This window comes from Nerophis lumbriciformis, linkage group LG17, assembly GCF_033978685.3.
Source record: "Nerophis lumbriciformis linkage group LG17, RoL_Nlum_v2.1, whole genome shotgun sequence".
Lineage (NCBI taxonomy): Eukaryota > Metazoa > Chordata > Actinopteri > Syngnathiformes > Syngnathidae > Nerophis > Nerophis lumbriciformis.
In genome coordinates this window covers 45,251,358-45,273,045 of record NC_084564.2, presented here as the reverse complement: position 1 = coordinate 45,273,045, position 21,688 = coordinate 45,251,358, and the positions used below count along the sequence as shown (strand labels likewise).

At 41.8% G+C, this 21,688-nt stretch overlaps 2 protein-coding genes across 2 annotated transcripts in view; one reads left to right on the top strand and one right to left on the bottom strand.

Moving 5' to 3' along the window:
* Positions 1-667: 667 nt before the first annotated feature.
* Positions 668-7,508, bottom strand: glod4 (glyoxalase domain containing 4). Its single transcript, XM_061972143.2, has 9 exons — positions 7,259-7,508; positions 7,046-7,095; positions 4,227-4,347; positions 4,016-4,160; positions 3,808-3,944; positions 1,336-1,422; positions 1,142-1,255; positions 987-1,073; positions 668-912 (listed from the first exon to the last, which is right to left on the bottom strand). Exons 1-9 carry the CDS (start codon positions 7,340-7,342, stop codon positions 847-849), a joined length of 891 nt encoding a protein of 296 aa, XP_061828127.1. The 5' UTR covers positions 7,343-7,508; the 3' UTR covers positions 668-846.
* Positions 7,509-9,544: 2,036 nt separating this feature from the next.
* The window catches only part of mrm3a (mitochondrial rRNA methyltransferase 3a), a 12,673-nt gene continuing 529 nt past the window's right edge, over positions 9,545-21,688 (top strand). Inside the window, exons 1-4 of the mRNA XM_061972144.1 lie at positions 9,545-10,080; positions 14,654-14,898; positions 14,968-15,129; positions 21,592-21,688. The exon at positions 21,592-21,688 is cut by the window's right edge and continues 529 nt beyond it. Of these exons, the coding sequence (XP_061828128.1) occupies positions 9,545-10,080; positions 14,654-14,898; positions 14,968-15,129; positions 21,592-21,688 (1,040 nt within the window). The remainder of the gene's footprint in view (positions 10,081-14,653; positions 14,899-14,967; positions 15,130-21,591) is intronic.

Here is a 21,688-nt window from a genome sequence, read left to right as displayed (position 1 = left end):
ATTCCAAGCTACAATCTATCTATGATACCATGAAACATTTCATCAGTGGTCCAAACTGTAATATATGAAGATATACAGTGGTGGTCAAAAGTGTACGTACACGTGTAAAGAACATCATGTCATGGCTGTCTTGACTTTACAATCATTTCTACAACTCTTATGTTTTTGTGATGTAGTGATTGGAGCACATACTTGTTGCTCACAAAAAACATTCATGAAGTTTGCTTCTTTTATGAATTTATTATGGCTCTACTGAAAATGTGAGGGTGAAAAGTATACATACAGCAATGTTAATATTTGCTTACATGTCCCTTGGCAAGTTGACCTGCAATAAGGTGCTTTTGGTAGCCATCCACAAGCTTCTGCTTGACCACTTGACCACTAAATTGCTGCAGTTCAGCTAAATGTGTTGCTTTTCTGACATGGACTTGTTTCTTCAGCATTGTCCACTCTTTTAAGTCAGGACTTTGGGAAGGCCAGTCTTTAATTCATTGTTTAATGAGTATGGAGTGGCCAGAAGTTGAAAATACACAGACATGGTTTCCACTGCAATAGACATGAGTGGTGTGTGTGGGTGCCTTGACCTTTGTGGTTGATGTCAATGCACACGTGTTAAAAGTGCACTTTCATTGTTGACCATGTGCGTTTATTAAAAAGAAGAATGACGTTTATGGCAAGCAGAAAAATCTTGGTTTATTTAAACAATTGTCACTAAAATATGCATTGAAACTATGACATTATTATTGATTACTCCATGAATCAAATTGACATGCGACTCAATTACTAAACATGTGCAACCCTTGTACAATGCACTTTTATAAACAGTTGACAGTTTTGAAGTCAGTCTCATGCAGCAGCTTTCTGTCTGTTGTGCTTGGCAAACCACTCATTGCTTTTGTCCTCAGCCATTGCCTGGGAGATGAAATAAGACGTGTGCAGTGAGCGAGTGGCAAAAATGATCATCTGGCAAATGAAGCATCACCCACCTTTTCAAGCAACTCCTTGCCTTTGGGGTCCACTGTGGAAAGCTCTCGGAATGCTTCATCTCCGACAAAGCAAATCTCATGGCCATCCTGATGAAGAGAAATATAGTTGCCTTTTTTCCTTGACAGAAAGTTTGTCATGTGTGAAATATACTTACTGGGTCAGCCAAAATAACAACTTCCACGGTGGCTTTCCCAGGTGTGTCCAGGCTGACTAAAGGTGTGAGAATGTTCTGACTTTCCTTTTTCATCATGGCTTCAAGGTCAGGAAGCTATGGAATACAGGAACACACTGACAAATGAGTACTGGCAAAATGTTAATAACAACCAACAATAAACACAAATACTTTACTTGATCTCTGGGGCATGAAAATGCAATCCTTCCAAACGCTGTTCCGTGGTCTACTGAGCCAATGATGTTGTGAAGCTCCAGTTTACACTGCAGAAGTCAACACAGCCCTCAGATTTCATAGTTTTATTACAGTAAAACTGCTCAAAGGACAATACACAAATTGTGTACAGCTTGTCAAGTGTGTACCACCATTAATATCCAAGTTTCCTTTCTAAAGAATGACGGACGTCACGTTTTTGATAGATTAAATTTTTGATTGAAACTATTATTAGTAGATTGCACACACTGCAAAAACTAAATAAGATACAATATGTCAAATAAGGCTGATATTTGCTTATTTTCTGTCTGATAAGATCATTCTTCTCACTAAGCAGATTTTATGTGAGAGTGTTTTACTTGTTTTAAGTGTTTTGGTCCTAAATGATCTCAGTAAGATATTACAGCTTGTTGCTGAGATGTTATGACTTATATTGAGTCAAACATGCTTGAAACTAGAATATCAAGTGTTGTGTCATCAACACTCACAAGTATAAAACTACTTTTTTTAAAGTCATCATTTCTTATTTCAAGCATGAAAATAAAAAATCATGACTTTGACACAATTGTGTCTCATAATTAAAACAGATGACAGCCAAATGGACTTTGCTGTTTTATTTTCAATGAAACAATAGAAAATACGTACTCATAACAAACCCCGTTTCCATATGAGTTGGGAAATTGTGTTAGATGTAAATATAAACAGAATACAATGATTTGCAAATCATTTTCAACCCATATTCAGTTGAATATGCTACAAAGACAACATATTTGATGTTCAAACTCATAAACTTTATTTATTTTTTTGCAAATAATAATTAACTTAGAATTTCATGGCTGCAACACGTGCCAAAGTAGTTGGGAAAGGGCATGTTCACCACTGTGTTACATGGCCTTTCCTTTTAACAACACTCAGTAAACGTTTGGGAACTGAGGAAACTAATTGTTGAAGCTTTGAAAGCGGAATTCTTTCCCATTCTTGTTTTATGTAGAGCTTCAGTCGTTCAACAGTCCGGGGTCTCCGCTGTCGTATTTTACGCTTCATAATGCGCCACACATTTTCGATGGGAGACAGGTCTGGACTGCAGGTGGGCCAGGAAAGTACCCGCACTCTTTATTTACGAAGCCGCGCTGTTGTAACATGTGCTGAATGTGGCTTGGCATTGTCTTGCTGAAATAAGCAGGGGCGTCCATGAAAAAGACGGCGCTTAGATGGCAGCATATGTTGTTCCAAAACCTGTATGTACCTTTCAGCATTAATGGTGCCTTCACAGATGTGTAAGTTACCCATGCCTTGGGCACTAATGCACCCCCATACCATCACACATGCTGGCTTTTGAACCTTGCGTCGATAACAGTCTGGATGGTTCGCTTCCCCTTTGGTCCGGATGACACGACGTCCACAGTTTCCAAAAACAATTTGAAATGTGGACTCGTCAGACCACAGAACACTTTTCCACTTTGCATGAGTCCATCTTAGATGATCTCGGGCCCAGAGAAGCTGGCGGCGTTTCTGGGTGTTGTTGATAAATGGCTTTGGCTTTGCATAGTAGAGCTTTAACTTGCACTTACAGATGTAGCGACCAACTGTATTTAGTGACAGTGGTTTTCTGAAGTGTTCCTGAGCCCATGTGGTGATATCCTTTAGAGATTGATGTCGGTTTTTGATACAGTGCCGTCTGAGGGATGGAAGGTCTCGGTCATTCAATGTTGGTTTCCGGCCATGCTGCTTACGTGGAGTGATTTCTCCAGATTCTCTGAACCTTTTGATGATATTATGGAGCGTAGATGTTGAAATCCCTACATTTCTTGCAATTGCACTTTGAGAAACGTTGTTCTTAAACTGTTTGACTATTTGCTCACGCAGTTGTGGACAAAGGGGTGTACCTCGCCCCATCCTTTCTTGTGAAAGACTGAGCATTTTTTGGGAAGCTGTTTTTATACCCAATCATGGCACCCACCTGTTCCCAATTAGCCTGCACACCTGTGGGATGTTCCAAATAAGTGTTTGATGAGCATTCCTCAACTTTATCAGTATTTATTGCCACCTTTCCCAACTTCTTTGTCACGTGTTGCTGCCATCAAATTCTAAAGTTAATGATTATTTGCAAAAAAAAAAAATGTTTATGAGTTTGAACATCAAATATGTTGTCTTTGTCGCATAATCAATTGAATATGGGTTGAAAATGATTTTCAAATCATTGTATTCCGTTTATATTTACATCTAACACAATTTCCCAACTCATATGGAAACGGGGTTTGTATTAAGAAAGACACGAAGAAACTAACTCATTCGCCTTTTTTTCCAGCCAATATGTTTGGATGTTGTGTAGTTCATGATGGGCAAGTCTTGTCTCAGAGCTTAATAGTATTTTCCCTTGAGAAAAATTAAATGTGAGGGTTGTACTCACTTTAAGTCAATGGATTGTGACTTACCCCAATGTCTCCAAATCCCAGCAACACAGTCTTCTTTTCATCACTTCTTTCTATCACTGTCATTCCTAGCAGTGCAGACCAGAAGTGGGTTGACCTCGAGAGGTCTGAAACTCCAAGGCAAACCTTTTGCACAGGGTCTGTGGCAGGGTCAGTCATGCAATAATGTCAACAACCAAAACAACTCATCAGAGACTAAATAAAAAGTCACCTTTGTGAGGCTGCTCTTGGTCCACCAGGTAGAAGGGATAACCACCTGGAGCTTGGGTCAGGTACAGGCCGTCTTTGACCTGAGTCAGAGGCCATCCCAGACGTTTGGCATTGCTCACAGCTTTGCTTGACTGCAGGGTTAGCCCCTACAAACAAACCAAAACAAACACATCAATGTCGGACCATGGTTGTCACACCTTATCAAACCATACCAAGAAATCATTTCCGAGTTGATATTCAGCCACTCCATAATTGTAGGTGAGCTCAGCTACGAAGTGTTCATCCTCTGGACCAAAGCCAATCATTGTCTTGCTCCATTTTGCATCGTAAGGACTGTGTGAAGACAAGGAGAACATAACATATTCATTATTCATGCGTTCGTCACGTCTCGTCTCCATTACTGTAACCTATTATTTTCATGTCTGCCTATGTCTAGCATTAAAATATTACACTTGCTACAAAATGTGACTGCTCGACTTTTGACAAGAACAAGAAAGTTTGATCATATTACGCCATTGCAGGCTCCTGGACTGGAGCCTGCAATGCCTCAGGCTGGAAGTCTCTCCAGAGAGTGGTGAGGACGGCGGAAAAGATCATCAGGACTCCTCTTCCTCCTATCCAGGAGATGGCAAAAAGCCGCTGCCTGACCAGGACTCAGAAAATCTGCAGAGACTCCTCCCACCCCCACCAAGGACTGTTTTCACTGCTGGACTCTAGAAAGAGGTTCCGTAGCAGAACCTCCAGGTTCTGTAACAGCTTCTTCCCTCAGGCCGTAAGACTCTTGAACGCATCATGATTAAATTAAATTATCCCCTCAACTCCCCCCAAAATGGATTAACTGGCTGGAATAAAAAGGACAATATAACATACATCCATAAACGTGGACGCATGTGAAAAAGTGCAATATATTTATCTGTACAGTAATCTATTTATTTATTTATATATATATTTATTTATTTTATATATATATTTATATATTATTTATATATATTTATTTATTTATATCTGCACCTTATTGCTTTTTTATCCTGCACTACCATGAGCTTATGTAACGAAATTTCGTTCTTATCTGTGCTGTAAAGTTCACATTTGAATGACAATAAAAAGGAAGTCTAAGTCTATACTGTAAATACCTTTATATACATATATATACCTTTATATATACCTATACTGCATATACCTTTATATACATATATACCTATAGTGTCTCACCTGCACTGGCTTCCTGTGCACTTAAGATGTGACTTTAAGGTTTTACTAAAATACTAAAGGGTCTATCTTGCTGATTGTATTGTACCATATGTCCCGGCAAGACATCTGCCTTCAAACAACTCCGGCTTATTAGTGATTCCCAGAGCCCAAAAAAAGTCTGCGGGCTATAGAGCGTTTTCTATTGGGGCTCCAGTACTATGGAGTGTTCTACATAGATGGATAGAACTTCATTGATTCCTTCAGGAAAAACAAAAAAAACAAAAAACAGTAACATTAGCAGTAACAGTTAGAGATGCTACCTCAGTAGAAGCATTTAAGTCCCATCTTAAAACTCATTTGTATACTCTAGCCTTTAAATAGACCCCCTTCATAGACCAGTTGATCTGCCGTCGGATTTGGGCACAGATTTGGTGACCACAGATGATGCGCTGGCTGTCCAAAGTCGGCACCCAGGGTGGACCACTCATCTGTGCATCAGTTGGTGACGTCTCTGCACTGCTGACCTGTCTCCACTCAAGATGATCTCCTGCTGGTCCCACTATGGACTGGACTCTCACTATTATGTTAGATCCACTATGGACTGGACTCTCACACTATTATGTTGGATCCACTATGGACTGGACTCTCACTATTATGTTAGATCCACTATGGACTGGACTCTCACACTATTATGTTAGATCCACTATGGACTGGACTCTCACACTATTATGTTAGATCCACTATGGACTGGACTCTCACTATTATGTTAGATCCACTATGGACTGAACTCTCACACTATTATGTTGGATCCACTATGGACTGGACTCTCACTATTATGTTAGATCCACTATGGACTGGACTCTCACACTATTATGTTAGATCCACTATGGACTGGACTCTCACTATTATGTTAGATCCACTATAAACTGGACTCTCACACTATTATGTTAGATCCACTATGGACTGGACTCTCACACTATTATGTTAGATCCACTATGGACTGGACTCTCACACTATTATGTTAGATCCACTATGGACTGGACTCTCACACTATTAACTAGATCCACTATGGACTGGACTCTCACTATTATGTTAGATCCACTATGGACTGGACTCTCACTATTATGTTAGATCCACTATGGACTGGACTCTCACACTATTATGTTAGATCCACTATGGACTGGACTCTCACTATTATGTTAGATCCACTATAAACTGGACTCTCACACTATTATGTTAGATCCACTATGGACTGGACTCTCACACTATTATGTTAGATCCACTATGGACTGGACTCTCACACTATTATGTTAGATCCACTATGGACTGGACTCTCACACTATTAACTAGATCCACTATGGACTGGACTCTCACTATTATGTTAGATCCACTATGGACTGGACTCTCACACTATTAACTAGATCCACTATGGACTGGACTCTCACTATTATGTTAGATCCACTATGGACTGGACTCTCACTATTATGTTAGATCCACTATGGACTGGACTCTCACACTATTATGTTAGATCCACTATGGACTGGACTCTCACTATTATGTTAGATCCACTATGGACTGGACTCTCACACTATTATGTTAGATCCACTATGGACTGGACTCTCACACTATTATGTTAGATCCACTATGGACTGGACTCTCACTCTATTAAGTAGATCCACTCCACATCCATTGCACAGGTTGCCTGATGCTGGATCTGAGCCCAGGATGTGGTTGTGGCTTGTGCAGCCCTTTGAGACACTTGTGATTTAGGGCTATATAAATAAACTTTGATTGATTGATTGATTGACATATTGAAGTAACAAGTTCAGGAGTAACTTACCCATTGCATGTTGCCTTGCAGCCTTCGTCAAACTCCTCATGGCGCAGAACCTGTCATTGATATAAGAAGGTAACAGATCATCTACTTGAGTATATAACACTTGCATTAAAGCTGCCATCATCTACTTTAGTATTTAACACTTGCATTAAACGATACGTTGTAGCGCCAGAGAGTCGTGGTTGTGCATCGCGATGTGGAAAGAAGATAACTCACCTTCATGCCGAGGACATCGCGGTAAAATGTAGCACTTTTGTTTCGGTCACCAACTTTAAAAACAAAATGCAAAGCCCGCCTCATTTTTCTTGCGCAAACTTGACCTTTAATATTATTATTATTATTATTATTATTATGACTTGTCCAGGGTGTACCCTGCCTTCCGCCCGAATGCAGCTAAAATAGGCTCCAGCACCCCCGCGACCCCGAACGGGACAAGCGGTATAAAATGGATGGATGGATTGTTATTATGACGTGATAGGCTCCTCACGTGACTTCTACTCCACTTCCTTGTTGATCGATTGCTCTGGTGTCGATTAACAGCAAAACATATCAAAACGCAATATGATCAGACTGCTGATAATAGTAATGTTAATACAATACATAAAAAAAATAAACAATTAGATGTATTTGTGTTAGTTAAGTACTTGACGTTATTTGGTCATTAGCGTTGAATAAAATACAGCTAAAATGTAACTAATGTACTGTACTGCCGTTGTCTACAGGGGGCGCTATAAATCTGCACGTTATAACCATAGACATCTTATAAGGGTACACAGCATGGAGCGCTACTGCCTACTGGCGCTGACGAGACGCGGGGCCGCCATCTTGGAGTGGTGATCAGTGCAATTCATTTGGCAGGAGCAATGAACTGTCAGCGCATTTAATTCATTTTACCTCACTGAATACCACTGATTTTCACACGCTTTTTTGTCATACGTGTAGCTATGATAAAGGACACATGTTTTATTATTCATAGTTTGCTTAACAGTAATAGAATATTCTTATATGCTATATGTGACCAGACGTCCCAGATCAAAACTGGGAATATAATCCCAGAGAAGGGGGAAAAAACGGTCAGCTATTTTTAAATTGAAGAAACAATATGATTAGGTTATATATACGTGCGTGTATCTTACATAAACATACATGAATTGATTTACTTGTACCCCGACTTAAACAAGTTGAAAAACGTATTGGGGTGTTACCATTTAGTGGTCAATTGTACGGAATATGTACTGTACTGTGCAATCTACCAATAACAGTCTCAATCAATCAATCAATCAACCAATCAACCAATCAATCAATCAATCAACCAATCAACCAATCAATCAATCAATCAATCAATCAATCAATCACCAATGCATGAATACATTAGATATCTATATATTTTATAGAATGTATCTCTATTGCTGCAGCAGCAGAGAGTTTATTCTGTCTTGACACTTGGTATTGATATTTTCTATTACATTCTTCCCTGAAATGATCATGTTTACACTGATTGTTTTATATGTATTTTTGATGTAAACATTTTTTTTTTGAATTATTCAAATTTAGACTTGTATAATACTGTATAGCCACTGTCCATCTGATTGTCTAGTTAGCTAACATATATTCCCCCCCTACACAATCTGGGCTGTGGTCCTAACTTTTACCCCTATTGGCTTTTACAATCTTTATCTCCATCATTTATTTCAACTTTATGTTATTCAAGTATGACATTTTTAAATGTAATTAACTTCATTGACAAGCAATTCTACTATGGTCAGCTACGACTTCAGTACTTTTGAAGATATTTGCTCCTTCTCAACTCTGTGCTAATATTTTTTTCACAAAATACAACCAATAGTATGTTAATGTTAATTCTTGCTTGTGAAAAGTAATCCCCTGATTCCTATTTTCAACAGTCCGCTCATTTGAGCAGGAAAACGCTGAACACCATCTTTGTTTTGTACCTGTCAACTGTCAGTTTAGCATCTTTGTTTTCTACCCGTCAACTGTCAGTTATAGCATCTTTGTTTTCTACCCGTCAACTGTCAGTTTAGCATCTTTGTTTTCTACCTGTCAACTGTCAGTTTAGCATCTTTGTTTTCTACCCGTCAACTGTCAGTTTAGCATCTTTGTTTTCTACCTGTCAACTGTCAGTTTAGCATCTTTGTTTTCTACCCGTCAACTGTCAGTTTAGCATCTTTGTTTTCTACCTGTCAACTGCCAGTTTAGCATCTTTGTTTTCTACCTGTCAACTGTCAGTTTAGCATCTTTGTTTTCTACCTGTCAGCTTTGGCTGCTCGCCGGCTCCTCATCACCACTTCAAGATGGCGGCCAAATTTCTCGCGTCACAGCAGCCAATGCTGCGTCTACTTATAACATGTCAATGGAGTGGATCACCACTCCAAGATGGCGGCCAAATTCTCGCGTCACAGCAGCCAATACTGCGTCTACTTCGAACATGTCTATGGTGATAACTACCTACTTACGCCGAGCGAAGAAGACGCAAATGGCAAGATGGCGATGTACATGAAATACACGAGTTGCCTTTTCTCCGTGGAGAGAGGAATGTTCCTCTCCAGGGCGAGCACATTCAGTGTGGAATGTAAACGTTATGTTCGTGGGCTGAGACGGAGGCCGGTCAAGGTGATGTTTCCCACGGACACACACGTAACAGCTGCAGGAGCCAAGGGTAAGAAGGACGTTAGAGTGAGTGATGGCGGAGGCGACTTGATGAAGGAGAGGAGCAACATCATGACGCAGGAGAGGAGCAACATCATGACGAAGGAGAGGAGCAACATCATGACGAAGGAGAGGAGCAACATCATGACGAAGGGGAGGAGCAACATCATGGCTAAGGAGAGGAGTAACATCATGGCGAAGGAGAGGAGCAACATCATGGCGAAGGGGAGGAGCAACATCATGACGAAGGAGAGGAGCAACATCATGACGAAGGAGAGGAGCAACATCAGCGAGACATCTAGTCATGTGGCTGATGATAACATAGATGGCCTCCCGTTCGAGAGAGCGTCACCTGGGGATAAACGTCTGGCGTGAGTACGAGTCAATGTGACATCCTTTGTTTCAATCTCTACACTAGTGTTTTTCAACCACTGTGCCGCGGCACACTAGTGGTTCCATAGTGGTTATTAAAAGTAACCACTATGGAACTGTTCTACAACGAACTACTATGGAACTGTTCTAAAACTAACCACTATGGAACTGTTCTAAAAGTAACCACTATGTAACTGTTCTAAAAGTAACCACTATGGAACTGTTCTAAAACTAACCACTATGGAACTGTTCTAAAAGTAACCACTATGGAACTGTTCTAAAAGTAACCACTATGTAACTGTTCTAAAACTAACCACTATGTAACTGTTCTAAAAGTAACCACTATGGAACTGTTCTAAAACTAACCACTATGGAACTGTTCTAAAACTAACCACTATGGAACTGTTCTAAAAGTAACCACTATGGAACTGTTCTAAAAGTAACCACTATGTAACTGTTCTAAAACTAACCACTATGTAACTGTTCTAAAACTAACCACTATGGAACTGTTCTAAAACTAACCACTATGGAACTGTTCTAAAAGTAACCACTATGGAGCTGTTGTAAAACTAACCACTATGGAACTGCTGCCATAGTGCACTCCAGCAGTTGATGTTTTCTAGACGTGAACAGGTGGAGCCATACGATGGCAGATGTTCACACTGTCAGTCCTATAATACGCCTCCGTAACCTACCTTGTGTCCTTGTGTCTTGCCTAGTCTGGTGAAGGAGAGTGTGAAGGCTAATAGACCAAGCTGTCAACTCCATGTCCAGCACAAACTCTGGAGGCCAAATTGTAAAAAGACTAGTGCTCTTTGAGCCACACAGAGACTTATGTTGCCTTACACTGAGTAGCTGTTATCATCACATTGTGATTATGATGCTATGCTTTAGTAGTCTTTTTAAAGCTCATTGCCTTAGTGCAGTGGTTCTCAAACTTTTTTTGTCATCCCCCACTTTGGACAAGGGGGAGTTTTCAAGCCCCACCTGCCCCCATCGCCCCAACAGAGCGCTAATGCCAAGCTTTAACATTTTCAAATTTATTGAACATCAAGTTGTATACATTCAAACTCAATAACATAAAATAACATTAAGTTCAATAATAAATAAAATAACTGTGCAGCTGTGGTATAACTTGCATCAAGTTCAATAATAAATAAAATAACTTCCATCAAGTTCAATAATAAATAAAACAAAAGTGTTATAACTTGCATCAAGTTCAATAATAAATAAAAAAAACTGTTATAACTTGCATCACGTTCAATAATAAATAAAAAAAACTGTTATAACTTGCATCAAGTTTAATAATAAATCAAAAAAGTGTTATAACTTACATCACGTTCAATAATAAATCAAAAAAAGTGTTATAACTTGCATCAAGTTCAATAATAAATCAAATAAAAGTGTTATAACTTGCATCAAGTTCAATAATAAATCAAAAAAAGTGTTATAACTTGCATCAAGTTCAATAATAAATCAAAAAGTGTTATAACTTGCATCACGTTCAATAATAAATCAAAAAAAGTGTTATAACTTGCATCAAGTTCAATAATAAATCAAATAACTTGCATCAAGTTCAATAATAAATCAAAAAAAGTGTTATAACTTGCATCAAGTTCAATAATAAATAAAACAAAAGTGTTATAACTTGCATCAAGTTCAATAATTAAAAAAAAGTGTTATAACTTGCATCAAGTTCAATAATAAATCAAATAAAAGTGTTATAACTTGCATCAAGTTCAATAATAAATCAAATAACTTGCATCAAGTTCAATAATAAATCAAAAAAAGTGTTATAACTTGCATCAAGTTCAATAATAAATAAAACAAAAGTGTTATAACTTGCATCAAGTTCAATAATAAATAAAAAAAAGTGTTATAACTTGCATCAAGTTCAATAATAAATCAAAAAAAGTATTATAACTTGCATCAAGTTCAATAATAAATCAAATAACTTGCATCAAGTTCAATAATAAATACAATAAGAGTGCCACTTTGCAATCTTTGCAAAAAAAAATGGAGGAGCTATGCATTTGGCAAGACAGGGCAAGTGACAGCACTTTCCCCCAGGAGAGCCACCTTGCTTCACTGTGAAACAGCACGGCTGTATGATCAGCTCCCATTTCCTCACACAGTGCAGAGAACAGTCGCACTTTCAGTGGTCGTGTTTTGATCAAATTGACCGCGCTCACAACATCTGTTAAAACCTCATTGAGTTCGGGGCTGAGCTGCCTTGACGCGAGTGCTTCCCGGTGAATGACACAGTGTGTGCCCGTCACATTTTTGTTTCTCTGCAGGCTCTGGCTCGACGACCTTTGAGGTGTGAGTCACAAATGTATATATTTGTGTAATTGTGATCCACACATTAGCCTGCTACCCATCCGCGCGAAAGTTTGTTCCGCTTAGCCCCGCCCCCATTAGTTACTGTTGCTATGTCTGTCAAACTTTCGCTCGTACCGAGAAATATAAAGCCTACAGTAAAAATAAGTACCGGTAATTTCCATTTATTTATATAGCGGATTTCACAGACAGAATCACAAAGTGATTTACAGTGTGTATAGAAAATGAAAGCATAGTAAAAAAAATAATCTAAGAATATAATAATTAAAAAAATTTTTTTAAGTGAAATTTCCTCCCGTTCCTCGCGCCCCACCTGTCATGTCTCTATTCCCCACCAGTGGGGCGCGCCCCACACTTTGAGAAACGCTGCCTTAGTGTGAATAAGATGTTTTTTTGTCAAGAAAGACAGCCTATTACTGGAGTTATAAAGTGCAAATGGTGGGGCAACAAACCCCAAACCAGCCAATACGTGGGTGTAGAGCAGTGTTTTTTAACCACTGTGAGATATTGCTGGTGTGCCGTGGAAAATTATGCAACTTCACCTAACTGGTCCAAAAAATATTTTTTGCAAATGAATAATTATAATCTGCAAATAATGTGGTGTTGCTCAGTGTCTGTGCTGTGTAGAGCTGGGCAGAGTAACCATGTAGTACTCCATGTCAGCAGGTGAAGCAGGTAGTTCATTGCTTTGTAAAAGTCGGAATGTGTCGGGTGTTTGTTGTCATCCCAATATGCACAGCGGGAGGCAGGGTGCAGGTAAAAAGGTATGTAATGTTTGAACCAAAAATGAACAAAAGGGAAAGGAAAAGGCAATGGCTATGCCGGTGGTCGGCAACCCGCGGCTCTTTAGCGCCGCCCTAGTGGCTCTCTGGAGCTTTTTCAAAAATGTATGAAAAATGGAAAAAAATGAGGGGAAAAAAATATATTTTTTGTTTTAATATGGTTTCTGTAGGAGGACAAACATGACACAATCCTCCCTAATTGTTATAAAGCACACTGTTTATATTAAACATGCTTCACTGATTCCAGTATTTGGCGAGCGCCGTTTTGTCCTACTCATTTTGGCGGTCCTTGAACTCACCGTAGTTTGTTTACATGTATAACTTTCTCCGATTTTCTAGGACGTGTTTTATGCCACTTCTTTTTCTGTCTCATTTTGTCCACCAAACTTTTAACGTTGTGCGTGAATGCACAAAGGTGAGTTTTGTTGATGTTATTGACTTGTGTGGAGAGCTAATCAGACATATTTGGTCACTGCGTGACTGCGAGCTAATCGATGCTAACATGCTATTTAGGCTCGCTGTATGTACATTTTGCATTAATATGCCTCATTTGTAGCTATATTTGAGCTCATTTAGTTTTCTTTAAGTCCTCTTGATTAAATTTATATCTCATGACACACTATCTGTATGTAATATGGCTTTTCATTTTTTGCGGCTCCAGACAGATTTGTTTTTGTATTTTTGGTCCAATATGGCTCTTTCAACATTTTGGGTTGCCGACCCCTGGGCTATGCAAAATGAAAGTAAAACTGAACTAGCTACAAAATGAACAGAAACAGAATGCTGGACGACAGCAAAAACTTACGGCGTCCACAAAGTACATCCGTACGTGGCATGACAATCAACAATGTCCACACAAAGAAGGATAGCATCAACTTAAATAGTCTTGCTTGCTAACACAAAGCAGGTGCGGGGAATAGCGCTCAAAGGAAGACATGAAACTGCTACAGGAAAACACCAACAAAACAGGAAGGGCCACCAAAATAAGAGCGCAAGACAAGAAGTAAAGCACTAAAGCACTACACTCAGGAAAACACCAACAAACTCAGAATAAGGCATGACGACCTGGTGGAGTTAACATTTTTGATGTTTCCTGCTGGTGGTGTGCCTCCGGATTTTTGAATGAAAAAATCGTGCCTTGCCTCAAAAAAGGTTGACAAACACTGGTGTAGAGAACACGCATTTAAACTGCAAAGTCATACCAAAGACTATAAAAATGGGAGCCATTACCTCCCTGCTTGGCACTCAGCAACAAAGGTTGGAATTGGGGGTTAAATCACCAAAAATGATTCCCGGGCATAGCCACCGCTGCTGCTCACTGCTCCCCTCACCTCCCAGGGGGTGATCAAGGGAGAATAATTTCGCCACACCTAGTGTGTGTGTGACTATCATTAGTACTTGAACTTTATATCAAATCAGAACATAACCCTCCCATGGTCTCCTCTTTCAGGAGGCTGGTGAGCGTCGCTCGTTCCAGAACGTTCCGGGAGCAACAGGGTAAGGTGCTGCTGGAGGGTCGCCGTTTGATCTGTGATGCCTTGAATTCAGGCGCCATTCCTCAGACGGTCTTCGTCAGTACCGCCGACCGCCTGCGGGAGCTGCCCTTAGACCAGCTGAGGAGGGCCTCGCTGGTCAAAGTGAAGTTTGAAGACATCAAGCTGTGGTCTGACCTGGTGGCCCCACAAGGAGTGATAGGTAATGTACTCTGATGATGTTTATGGCTCACATTGCTATCTCTCGTGCTGATTTCTTTGTATTATGCAGCAATATTTTCCCGTCCTGACGCATCACGGCTGCGCTTCACCGAGCGCACACATTGCGTGCCTCTGACTCTCATCTGTGACCAGGTGCGTGACCCTGGCAACCTGGGCACCATGCTGAGATGTGCTGCTGCTGCCGGCTGCCACAGCGTCCTGCTCACTAAAGGTGGGATTGTTAGCCGTTCAAGTCCTGCTATAGAGCGACTCCTTTTGTTTACATTGATCTGCATGTTGGCAGGAGAAGCAGCAGCAGCTAAAATCAATGCTAGCAACGTCCTACAATCTTTAGTCGATCAGATATTGACCCCCTTTTGCCCTAAAATACAAACCCCGTTTCCATATGAGTTGGGAAATTGTGTTAGATGTAAATATAAACTGAATACAATGATTTGCAAATCCTTTTCAAGCCATATTCAGTTGAATATGCTACAAAGACAACATATTTGATGTTCAAACTCATAAACTTTTTAGTTTTTTTTGCAAATAATAATTAACTTAGAATTTCATGGCTGCAACACGTGACAAAGTAGTTGGGAAAGGGCATGTTCACCACTGTGTTACATGGCCTTTCCTTTTAACAACACTCAGTAAAGGTTTGGGAACTGAGGAGACACATTTTTGAAGCTTCTCAGGTGGAATTCTTTCCCATTCTTGCTTGATGTACAGCTTAAGTTGTTCAACAGTCCGGGGGTCTCCCTTCTGCTATTTTAGGCTTCATAATGCGCCACACATTTTCAATGGGAGACAGGTCTGGACTACAGGCAGGCCAGTCTAGTACCCGCACTCTTTTACTATGAAGCCACGTTGATGTAACACGTGGCTTGGCATTGTCTTGCTGAAATAAGCAGGGGCGTCCATGAAAAAGACGGCGCTTAGATGGCAGCATATGTTGTTCCAAAAGCTGTATGTACCTTTCAGCATTAATGGTGCCTTCACAGATGTGTAAGTTACCCATGTCTTGGGCACTAATACACCCCCATACCATCACACATGCTGGCTTTTACACTTTGCGCCTATAACAATCCGGATGGTTCTTTTCCTCTTTGGTCCGGAGGACACAACGTCCACAGTTTCCAAAAACAATTTGAAATGTGGACTCGTCAGACCACAGAACACTTTTCCACTTTGTATCAGTCCATCTTAGATGAGCTCAGGCCCAGCGAAGCCGACGGCGTTTCTGGGTGTTGTTGATAAACGGTTTTCGCCTTGCATAGGAGAGTTTTAACTTGCACTTACAGATGTAGCGACCAACTGTAGTTACTGACAGTGGGTTTCTGAAGTGTTCCTGAGCCCATGTGGTGATATCCTTTACACACTGATGTTGCTTGTTGATGCAGTACAGTCTGAGGGATGGAAGGTCACGGGCTTAGCTACTTACGTGCAGTGATTTCTCCACATTCTCTGAACCCTTTGAAGATATTACGGACCGTAGATGGTGAAATCCCTAAATTCCTTGCAATAGCTGGTTGAGAAAGGTTTTTCTTAAACTGTTCAACAATTTGCTCAGGCATTTGTTGACAAAGTGGTGACCCTCGCCCCATCCTTGTTTGTGAATGACTGAGCATTTCATGGAATCTACTTTTATACCCAATCATGGCACCCACCTGTTCCCAATTAGCCTGCACACCTGTGGGATGTTCCAAATAAGTGTTTGATGAGCATTCCTCAACTTTATCAGTATTTATTGCCACCTTTCCCAACTTCTTTGTCACGTGTTGCTGGCATCAAATTCTAAAGTTAATGATTATTTGCAAAAAACAAAAAAGTTTATGAGTTTGAACATCAAATATGTTGTCTTTGTAGCATATTCAACTGAATATGGCTTGAAAAGGATTTGCAAATCATTGTATTCTGTTTATATTTACATCTAATAAAATTTCCCAACTCATATGGAAACGGGGTTTGTACAATAACATGCAAAATGTTCACTTTACAGAGCCGATTTAATTTCACATTTGTTTTCTGCTGGGAATTTTTTGTAGCCTAGTGAGCAAAAAGTATTTAGCTTGAATGTTTTAGGTAGGTAGGTCTTTATTGTCATTGCACAAGTACAACGAAACTTTGTTTTCAGCACAAAGCCGTTCAAGATGAGACAAAGAAACAGTGTACAGGGTTACAGAACAGGAACGCTGATGGGTCGCCACAAGGCGCCCCGTAAAAGATGAGAAACAGGTAAAACGCTGGGGAAGGATGAGTAAAAAAAAAATACAATCCAGACTGGGCTCCTAAGGGGGCCCAGTCTGGAGTGGGAAAAAAACTTCATAGCAAAGCACATATACATATTACAACATACATCTCCAGACTTGCAACAGAGGAGAAGGAGTGTGGGGGCCACGGTGGCAGGCTGCAGCTCTTCAGGCGCTGCCCAGTCGTCCATCACCCCTAAGGGATTTGTGTCAAGGGCGTTGGATGGTGGGTGGTGTATGTACAGTATGTGTGGCGTATATTTTTGTGTCTGTGACATACATGGCGGACAATAACTGATACAGTCTGCTTTGCCAGTCCAAAAGCATTCAATGTTTTCCGTAGTCTTCCCTCGATGGCCAGGTAATACATAGCACGCGCTACTTTTTTTATCACATCCACGGGAGCCCGCATTCTCGGTGATTCTCCTTCGATAAATGGACAAAGTTTTAGAATCCCAGCTGACCTGGACACTGGAAAGTTCTCTTGCCGTCTGAGAAGTGTTGTATCCCAAATAGCTTGACTTGACTTGATTCATTCATGCTTGCAGTGGAGTCAGGGCCCCACTGAACAAACAGCTGAACTTTACAATGAATATCAAACAAACAAAAATTAAAAAAATGAAAAGAACAGACAGTATTTTATATAAAAAAAACATTTTCAGGGCAACAGCAGCATGGAAACTATTAGCATTCTGGTATATGACTATTACTTATTTAATTAGATAGTATCATTATACAGTTTAATTGCAGTATGCAGGGTCGAGTTTTTAAGTCTCTTTGTCTTGGCTTTGGGCTCGGGTTCAGCCAGCTTATGTTGGTTCCTCAATGGTGTTGGAGGTAGCAGGTCATGCAGATGACCTGGTGTTGAAGGTAGCAGGTCATGCAGAGGGTGTTGCTCATCTTGCATATCCCTGACCAGCTTCACTGCAGCAAACTCTCTCCTGCTCTGGAGTGATGGTAGTGGTTGGGAGATGTTTCCAGCTCTCCTCTTAATGATTTTACAGGCACCTTTCTGGACTCGCTCTAGCTCTGCCTGTTGTTTTTTGGAGCAGCCCACTAAGAGCACTGAGCTATATTCCAGACACGGCCTGATGAGAGTGGAGTGGATGGTAACAAGGTCGTCTGCAGGTCGTCCATGGCTCGCCATGACTGTGAGGTCGTGCAGCCGCTTGGAGGCAGTTTTGATTGCCTTCTTGATGTGCACATCTCCAGTCAGGTTTTGATCGAGATGGTAACCCAGGTGGACTTGTGGACTTGGAGAAGGCATTCGACCGTGTCCCTCGGGAAGTCCTGTGGGGAGTGCTCAGAGAGTATGGGGTATCGGACTGTCTGATTTTGGCGGTCCGCTCCCTGTATGATCAGTGTCAGAGCTTGGTCCGCATTGCCGGCAGTAAGTCGGACACGTTTCCAGTGAGGGTTGGACTCCGCCAAGGCTGCCCTTTGTCACCCATTCTGTTCAGAACTTTTATGGACAGAATTTCTAGGTGCAGTCAAGGCGTTGAGGGGATCTGGTTTGGTGGCTGCAGGATTAGGTCTCTGCTTTTTGCAGATGATGTGGTCCTGATGGCTTCATCTGGCCAGGATCTTCAGCTCTCACTGGATCGGTTCGCAGCCGAGTGTGAAGCGACTGGGATGAGAATCAGCACCTCCAAGTCCGAGTCCATGGTTCTCGCCCGGAAAAGGGTGGAGTGCCATCTCCGGGTTGGGGAGGAGACCCTGCCCCAAGTGGAGGAGTTCAAGTACCTCGGAGTCTTGTTCACGAGTGAGGGAAGAGTGGATCGTGAGATCGACAGGCGGATCGGTGCGGCGTCTTCAGTAATGCGGACGCTGTATCGATCCGTTGTGGTGAAGAAGGAGCTGAGCCGGAAGGCAAAGCTCTCAATTTACCGGTCGATCTACGTTCCCATCCTCACCTATGGTCATGAGCTTTGGGTTATGACCGAAAGGACAAGATCACGGGTACAAGCGGCCGAAATGAGTTTCCTCCGCCGGGTGGCGGGGCTCTCCCTTAGAGATAGGGTGAGAAGCTCTGTCATCCGGGAGGAGCTCAAAGTAAAGCCGCTGCTCCTCCACATGGAGAGGAGCCAGATGAGGTGGTTCGGGCATCTGGTCAGGATGCCACCCGATCGCCTCCCTCGGGAGGTGTTTAGGGCACGTCCGACCGGTAGGAGGCCACGGGGAAGACCCAGGACACGTTGGGAAGACTATGTCTCCCGGCTGGCCTGGGAACGCCTCGGGGTCCCACAGGAAGAGCTGGACGAAGTGGCTGGGGAGAGGGAAGTCTGGGCTTCCCTGCTTAGGCTGCTGCCCCCGCGACCCGACCTCGGATAAGTGGAAGAAGATGGATGGATGGATGGTAACCCAGGTACTTTGTTGTTTCCACGACAGGGACCTCCTGTCCCCCCAACATCAGTGCAGGAGGTTGTGATGGATTTCGGGCAAAACATATCCGGAGTTCTACCGACTTTTTCACGTTGAGTATCATTTTCTTATTTGCTGCCCATTCGTCCAGCCTTTGTGCCTCCTGGCACATGGTTGTGTCTGACATGATGCCGGATATGGGGATCGCTCTCGATAGCCCGATGTCGTGTGCATACATCAAGGGTGTCCTCAAACACAGCATCCCGGGTGGCCATATAAAGGAGGAAGACATATGGGGAGACAACACCCCCTTGTGGCACCCCAGAGCCAAATAGCTGCAATGGCTTTCTCTTAAGATATTCATGTTTGATTTCCACAAGAGTCTGTACATGCAGAAGAAGGAGAAACACACCTTCATATTTCCAGTGGTTAGCTCCGAGTTACGGAACCGCTTTATTATGAAGCTGGCTGTGGCGCGTTCGTTTTGTCATCACTTCCTGTGTGGGGCGCGGTCTTTCTGCTGTCACTTCCTCTCCAAACTCGGTTTGTAAACCATCAATGAGTCCATACAAAGTTAAGAGCCAGAGAATCAAGAAATACACGGCGCACTTAGCCGTGTAAAACATTATCCAAGGAGGGGAACCTTAAAGGGGAACATTATCACAATTTCAGAAGGGTTAAAACCATTAAAAATCAGTTCCCAGTGGCTTATTATATTTTTCGAAGTTTTTTTCAAAATTTTACCCATCACGCAATATCCCTAAAAAAAGCTTCAAAGTGCCTGATTTTAACCATCGTTATATACACCCGTCCATTTCCCTGTGACGTCACATAGTGAAGCCAACACAAACAAACATGGTGGAAAGAACAGCAAGCTATAGCGACATTAGCTCGGATTCAGACTCGGATTTCAGCGGCTTAAGCGATTCAACAGATTACGCATGTATTGAAATGGATGGTTGTAGTGTGGAGGCAGGTAGCCAAAACCAAATTGAAGAAGAAACTGAAGCTATTGAGCCATATCGGTTTGAACCGTATGCAAGCGAAACCGAGGAAAACGACACGACAGCCAGCGACACGGGAGAAAGCGAGGACGAATTCGGCGATCGCCTTCTAACCAACGATTGGTATGTGTTTGTTTGGCATTAAAGGAAACTAACAACTATGAACTAGGTTTACAGCATATGAAATACATTTGGCAACAACATGCACTTTGAGAGTGCAGATAGCCCAGTTTTCATCAATTAATATATTCTGTAGACATACCCTCATCCGCGCTCTTTTCCTGAAAGCTGATCTGTCCAGTTTAAGAGACGGTGTGAGCCAAGACATCCAGGGGGTTTAGCTCGCTCGTCTGCGGGAACAAACTGACGCCATTGCTTGCCGTGCTAGCGAGGTCCTTTGTCCCTGAATAGCTCACACACTCCGGCAGATTCAATGGGGGTCTGGCGGCAGATTTCTTTGACTTTATGGTTGGAAATGCATCTGCTTTGAGTGTCGCAGGATATCCACACATTCTTGCCATCTCTGTCGTAGCATAGCTTTGGTCGGTAAAGTGTGCGGAACAAACGTCCAATTTCTTGCCACTTTGGCATCTTTGGGCCACTGGTGCAACTTGAATCCGTCCCTGTTGGTGTTGTTACTTACACCCTCCGACAACACACCGACGAGGCATGATGTCTCCAAGGTACGGAAAACAGTCGAAAAAAGGGAAAATAACAGAGCTGATTTGACTCGGTGTTTGAGAAAATGGCGGAATGCTTCCCGATGTGATGTCATCGCTCCGAGAGCGAATAATAGAAAGGCGTTTAATTCGCCAAAATTCACCCATTTAGAGTTTGGAAATCGGTTAAAAAAATATATGGTCTTTTTTCTGCAACATCAAGGTATATATTGACGCTTACATAGGTCTGGTGATAATGTTCCCCTTTAAACACTGCTTTAGTGTGGCTGAGGCTAAATAATTATTCCTTTAAGGAGTTAGTGTAGACATAGCCTTCATCTCAATGGGACTTTCCTGGATAGGTGAAAAAAGGACCCAATGGTGGGCTCTTCACCAAATAGTGTGCTGTCACCAACAGGCTGTGTGGATGTCTGGGAGCCAAAAGTCCTGCGAGCTGCGATGGGCGCCCACTTCCATCTGCCCATTTATTCCAGTTTGAGTTGGGAGGAAGTTGA